General features: G+C 42.7%; 2 protein-coding genes across 2 annotated transcripts; one reads left to right on the top strand and one right to left on the bottom strand.

Moving 5' to 3' along the window:
- The first annotated feature begins 1,501 nt into the window (after window positions 1-1,501).
- Window positions 1,502-2,609, top strand: LOC124674302 (receptor-like protein kinase). The gene has a single exon (XM_047210343.1). The coding sequence runs from the start codon at window positions 1,578-1,580 to the stop codon at window positions 2,457-2,459; it is 882 nt and encodes a 293-aa protein (XP_047066299.1). The 5' UTR covers window positions 1,502-1,577; the 3' UTR covers window positions 2,460-2,609.
- A 3,565-nt stretch (window positions 2,610-6,174) lies between these two features.
- LOC124675089 (putative cysteine-rich receptor-like protein kinase 16) lies at window positions 6,175-11,504 on the bottom strand (the record flags this gene model as incomplete). Its single annotated transcript, XM_047211159.1, has 7 exons — window positions 10,990-11,504; window positions 10,169-10,227; window positions 9,633-9,715; window positions 7,360-7,556; window positions 6,693-6,939; window positions 6,359-6,596; window positions 6,175-6,262 (listed from the first exon to the last, which is right to left on the bottom strand). Coding segments are annotated over exons 1-7 (1,359 nt in total), but the record flags the coding sequence as incomplete, so codon positions are not given.
- Window positions 11,505-12,567: the final 1,063 nt, after the last annotated feature.

Here is a 12,567-nt window from a genome sequence, read left to right as displayed (position 1 = left end):
CGCGCCCCCTAGGGTGTGGCCGCCTCGTCGCCCCTCTTCGGACTTCTGGAAGGCTCCGTGCAAAATAAGACCGTGGGCTTTTGTTTCGTCCAATTCCGAGAATATTTCCTGTGTAGGATTTCTGAAACCAAAAAACAGCAGAAAAACGAGAACCGGCGCTTCGGCATCTTGTTAATAGGTTAGTGCCGGAAAATGCATAAAAATGATGTAAAGTGTATATAAAACATGTAAATATTATCATATAACTAGCATGGAACATAAGAAATTATAGATACGTTTGAGACGTATCAAACACCACCAGGACACGCCGGTCACGCCGGTCGCAAGTATGGGCACATCGACGACCACGAAGACGAACATCACCATGACACCATCGGTCACGTCGGTCACAACACGTCGCCGACCACGAAGACGAACACCACCATGACTCCACCACCATGACTCCACCACCTTGGATTGTCACCTCTCACTTCTCACCTATCATCACCACATCGCCGTTTATGAAGATGGCGAGCCAGAAGTTGAGCAAAAGTACTCCAAACCATAGTCACACATACATACAGATTCAGTATACTTGTGAGTCATTTATCTATCAGCGTATGTACACCGAAACAAAAACCTGTCAACATGAAAATCATGCGAAATGGTGAGGTGAACCTACTCCTGAAAGGAAATCTCAAACGGTTGAGAGTGTGCGACGAATTTGACAAAATTCACTTAAAACTTCATACATGAAATTGACGATTTATGACCGACGAAACTCGAAACCGATTATGGAAATTCGTTCGTATCATCGACACACATCTTTTCGTGTACATCTTATTTCGATTCAAACTATGTTTGTGTTGATTTGAAAGAGGGTGTGTAGAGTAGTGTAAGGAAGAGTGAGCCTAAGCAACAGCTCGTGCAGGTGTTGCATCGCTGGAGCCAAAGTGGCGCGAGAACGGGCCTGTCCCTGGACAAAATGTCGATCCTCCAGGGCCTAGCCTGACGATGCTTTGAGAACCGGTTGTTGCAACAACGCGTCTCAGCCCAGCCAACCAAACGGACCGAAAATTGTTGGTCCGATGCGAGCTAAGAGGCATGCAGGATACCAACGCACCCTAGGTAGCTCGGATAATGCTAATACCTTGTTTGCTAGGCTGGATTCGCTCGATTGCTAGAAAATATTTCGTCTGTTCCAAATTATCTGTGGCCGTTTTTGTATAATTTTATCTAGATATATGCATATATCTAGATGTGTTTAGATTTGCTCATTTTAGAGATAAAAAACTGATATAACTAATTTCGGGTGACAGGAAGAAGTTTGAATTGAGTTGCTACTTGCCAACTTGTGTCCACGAATTCTAGTCGACACACAACAACAAAAACCATGCTTGAATTGTGGCCACGGAAGAGCTAGTACAGACTGAACCACTTGCAACGTATGCTTGCAACCACACACACAAACACACTATAAGATATCATGAACCACCCAACCAGTTTTTGCCAACAACACATGCGAATCACTTGCATTCAGAAAAAGAGGTTGATGTGTTTGTGTATACATATGTAGCATAGCACGGCTAGCTGAATCCATGGCGAAATGCTGGCTGCTGCTGCTCCTCTTGGCGTTCCTCTTGCCCCTGTCAAGCGCGACGCCGTGCCACCCCGATGACCTGCACGCACTGCATGGCTTCGCTAGGAGCCTCAGCGGTGGGGGTGTCCTCCTCCGTGCCGCATGGTTCGGCGCTTCATGCTGTAGTTGGGGAGGTGTGGGCTGCGACGGCGCAAGCGGCCGCGTCACAACGTTGTGGCTCCCCGGGCACGGCCTCGAGGGGGCCATCCCAGGAGCATGTTTAGCGGGCCTGGCGCACCTACAGGAGCTCAATCTTGCCAACAACAGACTGATGGGCACCATCCCATCGTGGTTCGGTGAGCTCCACCACCTTCGCTACTTGGATCTCTCTGATAATTCATTGGTTGGCGGGGTGCCCAAGAATTTGCACATACGGCTCAAGGGTCTCAGCACCGCACGTCGTTCACTTGGTATGGCTTTCACTAACATGCGATTGCATGTGAAACCTAGCAGAAGAGCACTCCTCCAGCAACCAAATACAATAACCGGAACTAACAACAGTGTCAGATCTGGGAGCAACAACGTTGTTTCTGGGAACGACAACACTGTCATATCTGGGAACAATAACACCGTCTCTGGGGCCAACAACACTGTCGTAACCGGGAGTAACAATGTCATAAGTGGCAGCAATCATGTCGTATCGGAAAACAACCATGTCGTAACCGACAACAACAATTCTGTATCCGGGAACAGCAATACCGTATCAGGGAGCTTCCAAACTGTCACCGGTAGCCACAATACTGTATCTGGGAGCCGCAATACGGTGTCTGGCAGCAATGATACCGTATCTGGAAGCAACCATGTCGTACCTGGAAGCAACCAAGTCGTGACGGGAGGTTAATGATCTGGAATGTTTCCATCTTACCTAAGGGAGCTCGCCATCTTACCCAAGTTCAGTGTAGCTCAAACAATCACTTGGTGTGGTGGGTTATGTAACTTGGTGGATATAGCATCCTTTTCCTAAACTAAATAAAACTTATGTTGGCATGAATATCAACCACGGCTTGCAGCTGATGCGGACCAAACATGTTTCTTATGTACAAATTTGCATCGTGGATGTATACATGACAGCATGTTTCTGGGATGTGTGATGGATGGTGTTTTATAATGATTTTGCTTCACATGGTGAATTATAACCGGGTAATGCCAGCCGGTTTTACACTTGTCTTGTGCAAGTGCCAATGTTCAATGTAGTCACTCCTATTTCGTCGAGGTGCGCCAATGCGCAAAAAAGAGGTGTGTTACTGGTAAAATTTGGATCTGGATCTAGAGCTGGATTTTTTTTCGATTTTTTTTGCCTTTTTGGGTTTTCGTTCTAGTATGCAACTTGGCACGTTCTGAAGAAGAGGAAGGAAGGGTCAGCCGATTGGAGGAGAGGATGAGGAGGAGAAGGAGGAGGAGTGGAGGAAGAGTGGATGAGGAGGAGTAGGCCGGAGTTGGAGAAGGAGTGGAGGAGGAGGAGGAGGCCGGAGTTGGAGGAGTGGAGGAGGGAGTGGAAGAGGAGGCCGGAGTGGAGGAGGATGCAGATTTGGAGGAGGAGGAGGGAGCCGGAGTGGGGGAGGAAGAAGTGGAGGAGGACGCCGAAGTGGAGGAGGAGGAAGAGGAAAGAGTTGGAGGAGAAGGGAGTGGAGGAGTAGCAGAGGAGGAGAGAAAGAGGAGAGGATGGAGGAAATGTGTGGAGGAGGGAGGAGGGTGGGCATAAGGGTAAAGGGCGGCCGGTCATTTCAAATTTCGAAGGAGGGAAACTTAGCAGTGGTGCACCCCATGGCTTGGTGCGCCGCTGCTATTTTTTTCTTTTTCTGAAATTTCTGTTCAAAATCTAAAACCTAAAAAAAGTTATGTTTCCTTTTCGATTTTTTGGAATCTAAAAATTGTCTAAACGCTCGAAGGGCGTTGAAATCGGATGTAAAATTTTGGGTAGATACATTTTCATATAAACAAGATTTTCATCGTAGGTCGTAGACAACCAGAAATCTCGTTTTACCGACACATGACGCAATTTTGCAAAAAAAATTTATAAATTCATGTTTATTAATTTTTCTTGCAACAAGATGACATAACACATCGACATCTCGATCTCGAAAGATTTTATTTTGAATTTTTTTATCAAATTTTTTTTTCTGAAAACCAGAAAGGCGCTCCATAGAGAGTCTGGGCAGAATTTTTGGTACCCCTTAGCAATGGAAGTAGCAGTGGCGCACCATTGACGATAATTATCCCCGGCGGGGATCAATTTTCGTCCACCGTGTCCAGTTCAACGGGCTCCAACGTCAAATGGATAGCTTAGTTTATCGTACTTTAGTTTCTTGCACTAGTTATCATATTTGTAATATATTTGCTTTTTAATCTATTTTAGTTGTAGGAGGTGGCCTTTTGACTTATAGGAGCAAATGCTCCTATTATACAAAATAATTAAAAAACAATTTTAATAATGTCAAAAAATTCTGACATAAATTTTTTGTTGTACATCGTGACATTCTATGTTAGTGCACAAGTTTTCATGGAGAAACAACATTTTATGTGACGTGTACAAAAAAGATAAAAAAAAATCCTGTTCGTAGCCGTGTTATAGCATCAAAATTTGTCTTTTTTACTAGAGCCACAGTTTTTTATACTCCCTCCGTCCCAGTTCGCAAGGCAAAGTTTTCAAATATCTTGGCCCAAGGTGAATTCTTATTGGCTCTAAATTTTCACGTAAAAACGTTAATGCAATTAATTGGGAAACTAAAAAGAACTTTATTTTCTACCCTTTAATTCATTTTTACTGCCATATTAAATGCAAAAATGGTGCATGCAAAGTACTGATGAAACCGTTTCACACATGGTGCATGCAAAGTACTAATGAGCCTCGTTTTACACGGTGGGATACGAAAGGAGGAGTCTTTTGCATGCAATAATGAATCAGTTTTACTCCCACATTAAATGCAAATGTGCCTAGGAGGTGAGGCATTTTGGGACAAATATTTTTTGGAACTTTGCCTTACGAACTGGGACGGAGGGAGTAGTTTTTTTTGAAAACTTGTGTACGAATATAAAATGTGTAGATGTACATGAAAATTTTTAGTTTAGAATTTTTTGTCACTTTGAAATGTAGATTCACACAATGGAAGCAAATGCTCCTATGAGCCAAAGTGAATATCCCGTTTGTTTGATCTATATTTATTGATGTTTGTACTACGAATAGTGTGATGCTGTATTTTTGCGCGTCCGGTGAAGCGCCCCTTTCCCACGTGTAATACTTTGGAGCGTCTGGTGAAGAGACCTCCTCGCGAGCGCAAGAATCGCAAAACAGACGATGTATCATGGTTTTAGCGTATGACTGTTTTGGGCACCTGTTGGAAATGCTCTAAAAAGTTATGACGCTATTTGCAAAATAGCATGTTATATCGTGCTAGAACGTTAGGGCAATATTTTCCAGCCTACTGGCACAAGGGAGGTTGTGTAGAGAGAGGGAGAAAGTTATATTTTCGCTAACTGAAGATGGACCTTTCAAAATTGACGAGACATAAGAGAACTCCGTTTACTCAGATGGATGTAGACAGATAAAAATATCTCCCTTCGACTAATTTTTTTGTCGTTTTACATACTCCCAGCGACAACTTTGACAGCCATCCGACCAGGCACCTGGGACTAAACCTGTCTGACCCAGCCAACCAGGAGCACCCGGTGAACAAGTGCTATGCTGTTTCTAAGCTACTAACACAAAAGGATTATGGGTCAATTGTTCGGCTAGTAGGCGGTCAATAATATACTGTAACAGGTAGTCCTGAAAATATGTGCGGAATTTATCAGCATGAACATGCTAACCAATAGGACTGCACCCCTCTGCACTATAATGTGGTCTCAACCAAGCTGATAATCTCTTGAACACGCTTGTAGTGCCAAGTTCACCTCCCAGAGCCTCTCAACTCTCAAGGGTCGACACTCCAGCTTGATGGTACGCTAGGTGTAGGCAAGCTTATGCTCTCGCTGCGTAGCATCAGAAGAACATCCGACATGGTAGGCCGGTGCATCGGACAGTCTTGGATACACAGTAGTGCCACGTGAATGCATTTGATGATCTGAGCTGTTTGTGGTTCATTACATAGTGGTGATAGGTCAAGAAGCTCGTGGGACTTTCCTGCTTTCCACAGATCCCAGGCCTGAAAGAACTCTCATGGTTATTAATGTGACAAACTGAATAATCCCTGGTCTCTCTTTTGTTGAATGGTAGATAGTGCATAACGGAATTCAACATCATAAACTTATTAATTCTAATTTTGTATCCAGGGCATAACTAATATAAATTGACTTTTTTGCACAGAAAACTATATGGTATTTTATTTTATTTTCTATCTTACTCTAGTTTTTCTTTATTTACCAATATTAGTGACATGGTTTCCAAAATTCCAAGACTAGAAGAGAGAGCACTGACCAGCAACAGGAATGCTTTTAGAGTTTTAAAAACAGAAGAAAAGATATACTTTTAGCAAAGGGTAAAAGACTGCACTCACATGTGTTGGTAGATTCATCATATCTCCATTGGGTGATAACGAAATGCACCTCTTTCGACTTACGATCTCAAGGATCAGGATGCCGAAGCTATAAACATCAGACTTCACTGAGAATTTCCCATACTTGATATATTCAGGATCCATATAACCACTGCAAAATTAAAACGAAAATCACATTTTAGCACATAAATAAAGGAGCAAAGGAGCTTCATGTCATAAAAGGCTGGTTTATTTGGTTAACTCTTACTTTGTGCCCTTAACAGTATCTGAGGTCTCTTCAGTCCCACTAGAAGGCAATATTCTAGCCATCCCAAAATCAGAAATCTTAGGGTTCATGTCATAATCTAACAATATATTATTTGCTTTCAAATCCATGTGGACAACACATTGATGAGATAGATCATGCAGGTAAACAAGACCCTGAGCTATCCCTTCAATTATATGGAGGCGTTTAGACCAATTAAGTGATTCTCTTGTCTTTGTATCTGAAAATGATCAACGGAATAAAGCTTTCATAAAAAATTACGACATTTTGCTTTCAAGCTCAAAAGAATAATGGAAACTGAAGTCTCAGTGAATACAGCTGTAGAGAAAAGAAGCCAGGCTCTTGTTTGGCATGTATTCGTAGACAAGAATCATCTCTTCATGCTGAATATGAAATCCAAGAAAGTCCTTTTCTCTTTGAATGCAAAACCCAAGTAGCCTAATTACATTTCTATGTTGAAGATTTGCAATTGTTTCAATCTCAGCAGTGAATTCTTCTAAACCTTGAGTTGACGATGCTGCAAATCTTTTGACCGCAATCTCAGTTCCACTAGGCAGTTTTCCCTGAAAAACAGGGTATCAACAGTAAGGAACCAACTTTTTTAGAATGGATTTCAAGACTCATATCTATAGCAATATATACTCGCATTATGGTGTAGTATATATATAATAATTATTCGTAGGTTCATATACTTATACTAAGATACTCCAAGGGGAGCTACGTGAACAAATTGCAAGTGAGCTGATAGTTTTTGGTATATTTTCAAAACACCTTCATATGAGTACATACTTCAACTACATTTAGGCTCGCGATCAATGATAACATACTACGGAATTAAAGATGCATTCAACTAATTAGATTCCCTTGCATCATTTTGTTATGTATAATAGAATAATAGTGTCTATTATACTTGAACTCCCTAAAAAAGAAATGATAGTAGAATAATAATGCTATTTCACAAATAACATGTACGAAAAATGTACCTTGTAAACATAACCAAAAGCACCACGTCCAACCACGTTATCCCATTTGAAATTTTCTGTAAACTTTACGACCTGAGAAAGATTAAACAGCAACAATCTTGAACATCTCTCAGCACATAATAGGTTTACAAGTATGTCCTTGTCCACAGCTATTCGTTCAGCCTTCCTTTTTTGTGGTCCATTGGAAAAATGGTTCCCTGTCATTGATTATGAATTATAGTACAGATTAGGAAGTCCTTTAAAACAAAATACATGCGTATTAACATTTACCATTTTGTATTTCGCTGATAGCACAAAATAGTTACAGAATAATGGCCCAATACTAATAGAAGACATTGGGCATGTAGTCCAGGTGGAGAAATAGAATAAACCATGTCTAAAGTTTTCAGGAAAGCATTCCAGTTCATGACCCCAAAGGTTGTCATCATCAGTTTTGGAACAGTTCCTGACAGTTTGTAGGGGAAATGCTATTTTTTCTAGAAAACTTGTAGGGCGGTACTGGTTCCTATCAAACCCATAAACATAGGAATCAGTTAAAACTTGTCAGTTTTCTGCAAAGGCGTGGCAAGAGATTGAGCTACCCAAGACTGATATAGACACATTAAATCAGGATCATTCCCCTCTATTATTCTCTTGTATCATTTTTTATATCCTTAACTAATGTTCCTTCTTGAAATGTGCGTTACGGACAGAAATGGCGAGAGTACCTTTCTATACACCCACTTTTTATGACCTACAGGGAAACATAGAAGAACTAATGTACTAAAAGGTCAAAACACAAAATATGTTGGTATTTAAACGGGGATAACCTGATACATAAGTTCAACATGAGCTATGATTTGTTTAGAGTGGAATAGACATGAGCAAGTATTCATTCTCTCGTGAAGTGTATAAGTGGCCTTTTCCATCAGTTCGGACTTTTGGTTGTGTTGTCTAGTGCATGAAGCTTGACATGGTACTAGCGCCCAGAGTCTCGAGTCAGGTCGGCTTCTTTGTCGCCGATGTTGCCGATGAAGACGTGGATGTCGCCGATTGGAACGATCGTGTAGTGGATGGGGCTTCCTCTAGCCGGAACCCAGCACTCGTCGTTGGGGACAAGTTGGACAACGGGGACGTTGCTGGCGTAGAGGACACACCTGAAGGCGACGATGTCACCGGTGTCGCGGATCCCGCCCGGATCCGTGCTCCATGCGCCTCTTGCCCCAAGGTGGGCGCCAACTGCCGTTGTGTGATTGACGAGTACGCTATGGAAGGTACCCCGCGGCATGGAGGAGAGAGGTGGGCGAAAGGCGGAGAGGTACCAGGATGGTGAGACACGAGTTACCCAGCTTCAGATCTTGCAATGGTGGTGAGACCCTACGCGCTGCTATAATTCACTATAAGGGCAACAAGTGTGCGATTACAATGAAAGGATTGGTTCTGCCTCAAGGGCTCCCGAGATCCGGCTTATCAAGGCGCGAGGATCTAGGGTTTACAAAGAGTAGTCCAGGTCAGACTCTACTAGCACTATCCTAACTAGGTACATCTTCTTTACACGTAAGGATCTGGCTAACCTATATCGGTACGGACCCGGCCAACTAGGTCGGTGCAGATCCGGCTACAGCTTCTGATCCTGGACTCTCCATCTTGGTCAATCAGCTGGGCCAGACGGTTAGGCCATAGGCCCAACCACCATCTGTGGGCCACCCGGGCTTGCCGGTATTGGACTATGTCATTGGTATACCCATGAAGTATATCCAAAACAGTACCCCCAGAGTTCTTCAAGATTCGCCTGTTCCCCCTCCTATCTCGGGTCACACCATTTCTTTGGGGCGGATCTAGACAAAATCTCTAAGGACTCCCAAAATCTAATAGTTTCCGCCTACTCGCCTAGCCTCTTGGCGGAATCTCTTCTTTTTCTTCAAAGTGGTTTCCAACTATTAGATCCATGGAATATACTTCCAAAGGTCACTTAGTGGAAATCTCGTATCTTCGAATGGAGGTTACCGCGACCTTTACCCAGAATCTGGGGCAAAATAACGAGCCGAGGAAAATGAGCTCAGGTCGGACTTTTGGTTGCATTGGCTAGTGCATGAAGCATGACACATTAAAAAAAATCTAAATAAAAGCAAGTTCTTCAAAGTTTTACCTACATAACCAAAACAAGATTATTTCAGTAGGTCTCGCCCTGCTCTTCCCATTTTAAAAATGCAAATTAACTGAACAAACTGTAAGAGTAGAATTATGTTGTGCAATATAGAGGCCTGAATGATCTAAGTAATGAATACAATTACCTGTTAACTTTTCTTTACTATTTGCCGAATTCTGATTTACTTCCTGGAGTCTTGATTCAACTGTCTCAGATGTGGCTTTAAACCTGAAAATGGTAACCCGGTGCACTAGCAAATAAGATGTAAGCTTCTAGATATAAACATTCAATTGTTTTGGGCGATTAATAAGTTGCAAGATTCCAACTAATATTTCCCATTTGCTATTCTGCAGGAGAAAGACAGGTCCAACCAATGTTGTTGATAGTGAATATGGAAGGATGAGCAGCTTATTATGTATTCTGGAAAGGTCTTACATAAAAATTACCAGCTGGCCATACTGTCAAATCACCAAATATTTATTCTTAGTTGTGTTAGTAATTTTAAGGAGATACATGTCAAGTAGTTAAGTACAACCTTGCTACCCCCAGCCAGATGTGTCACAATGAACCCGTTTAGTTTATCTAAACAACTGTTTTCTGATTTCAGTACAGAGTACATATGCATGGGCACATGAATGAGTATGAAATCAAAGAAGTGATCGCAGTTGATTTATACTGTACTTTGGTGAAGTTGCATGGCCTGAATCGTCTTTTAGTATCTGCGCCTCCTTGGCATACTCCTAGGAGAGAACAACGATAAATGAAAAATCAGATCACGTGAACCCTCTAGTGTGCCTCCGGCACTAGAGTTGAATTTTCCACCATGTTAAGAAAAATGCTATAGCAGTGAGAATGAACCACCACATGAAACTTGTGTTTACTCTATACTGGATATTCCCTCCATTTATTTTTGAAGGGTGTATCTTGATTGGTTACAACAAGTTTTGACCAGCAATTTATGTATCATAAAAATGATGTCATTATATTTTTGTTAAAATTAATTATAATCACATAAGCATCATAATATCAGAATAATTGTTGATAAAAGTCATGTCTTAACTTAACCAATCAAAATATACCCTAAAGAAGAGGGAACAGTAAAGAGTAGAGACCTATAATCAGATCACTTTTGAGGTTGTGTCAATATGGTCATGGTAGAACTACCAATAGTATCAGACATCAGAATATTGTCTACTAGATCAGTTCTCCATTAATTGGATTAGAACTGTAATTTTATATCCCCCCGCAAAAGAAAACTGTAATTTTATATCATAATGATTACATGACCATTATCAGTCTCGAACTAATGCCATAACATGTTTAGTTGGATCTATTGGCAGATAAAATATATAAGGAAGTGATCGATGAGATACATACTGTGAACTGAAAAGCATACATCGTATTATAGTTTATGAACCTCGTTCAAGAAAATATGAATAAAATTTCATTTTCAGAAATATCAAAATTCAATTAAACTAGGACTACATGTGCCTAGCTATTACCTCTGTATGTGAAGGTTGACGTCTGCTCAAATCCAGGACGAAAGTACGGGAAGTATCTACATGGCTCACGAGGGGGAATATCTGGAGGTAGAAGGCGATATCATTCTCCACCTCCTGTAACTGGCAAGCCTGATTACCTCCAGTAAAGCAATGATACATGAAACTGCTGTCCTGGCAGGTTGTGATGAGCATAAATGCTCGCCGAAGTGTCTCCTCCAGCTGCTCCACTGGGTTCCTCGTATCTCGGTGTTGCATCAGTTGTGCCTCATGAAGCTCCTGCAGCAGGTCACCTATCATCTTCACACGCCTCGCGAGCTTCTGGCAGGTCTCTTTGTTCCTCTTGACCGTCTGCACTGCCTCCACAATCATCTTGATCAGCCCATATGCATCTATCCCTGCTAGCTGCGCAACGGTGGCCACTTGACCCACACCACTCAAAGTTGCCATCTCCTCACAGAGAACTGCGAAGAACAGCCCTTGCAAATAAGGACCCAGTACCTAGCCAGCGCATATAATATAACTTGGTCAGAGACTGAGTTTGAAAAGATTTTGTGGAAAAGTACTCCACTTTTGACTTCTAAGGGACTTCCTGCGGGTCCCGTCGATGAGAAAATCTTAGGATCATCCTAAGAAACTTCCAATGATGTGACGTCCACATGGAATGTTGATTCAGAGAATGGGTAACCACCTAACCTAAGCACTAAAAGTGACACAGTCACGAAATCTCCAGGAAGTTTCAACTGACCTTTCATCTTCACTGAATACGTAGTATATGGCAGAGGGAGTTTGCCAAGAAAGTTTCTGTCATGGGACACATCTTTCTCGAGTGAGTGGACTACTCAGTTGAAAGTAGAAATTTGAACTACAACAAAACAGACACGGCACAATTGTAATTATAGGAAGTTAGGCACTGCATTTCCACCCCGCCCAGCTTGTACTCACCAGCAAAATTGATGTTTTCCTCCTCCGTAGCTACTCAGGCAGGCGGTGTAAACGCGCTGGACAGAGTCCCATGAGCCATGACCATCTGAAATTCTGAAGGGCGGATTTCCTCCGGCAGCATTTCCTCAAACACCTGCGCTACAGAGAGTATTCCCGTTAATGCAGCTCATAAAAAGGTTGCTTCATCGGAATATTATCTTGTCAAGGATCTCTTGGCACCATATGACTATACAGTATACATCACACCTGAGAACATAAGCGAGCAGCCCGGAGATCGAGAACAGAGTTGCCATCGCCGGGTACCATCAGTGCGCTCTCGCTGGTGCGGCATTTCTATCAGAAAGGAGAGCGAGCCCATAGATATAAGTAGCGAATTTACCGTGCGGTCAGTAAGGGCACGTCTCCGTGCTCCGCGCCGCCGCGTGCCGGAGCTCCGGCGACCTCCTGCGGTGGAAACGCGCCTAGCACGGCCGGTGCCCATAAAGAAAACGCGATCTCCTCGTACCTGGGCCAAACCAGACCCCGTGTGCTCCCTTTGGGCTTTGGCAGACCACAAGCTTCCTTGCCCACGTCTCCTTGTGATCTGAACCAAAGTTTCAACGCGGAAAATGCGTCTGGGACCAGCACACCGGCCCG

The sequence above is a fragment of the Lolium rigidum genome, chromosome 7 (assembly GCF_022539505.1).
Source record: "Lolium rigidum isolate FL_2022 chromosome 7, APGP_CSIRO_Lrig_0.1, whole genome shotgun sequence".
In the NCBI taxonomy this organism is placed as follows: Eukaryota; Viridiplantae; Streptophyta; class Magnoliopsida; order Poales; family Poaceae; genus Lolium; species Lolium rigidum.
The sequence above is the reverse complement of the archived record's forward strand: the minus strand, read 5'-3'. Positions and strand labels throughout refer to the sequence as shown.

Excerpts from the sequence above, each read along its gene's own strand:
- LOC124674302 (XM_047210343.1), top strand. The coding sequence starts at position 1,578 with ATGGCGAAATGCTGGCTGCTGCTGCTCCTCTTGGCGTTCCTCTTGCCC.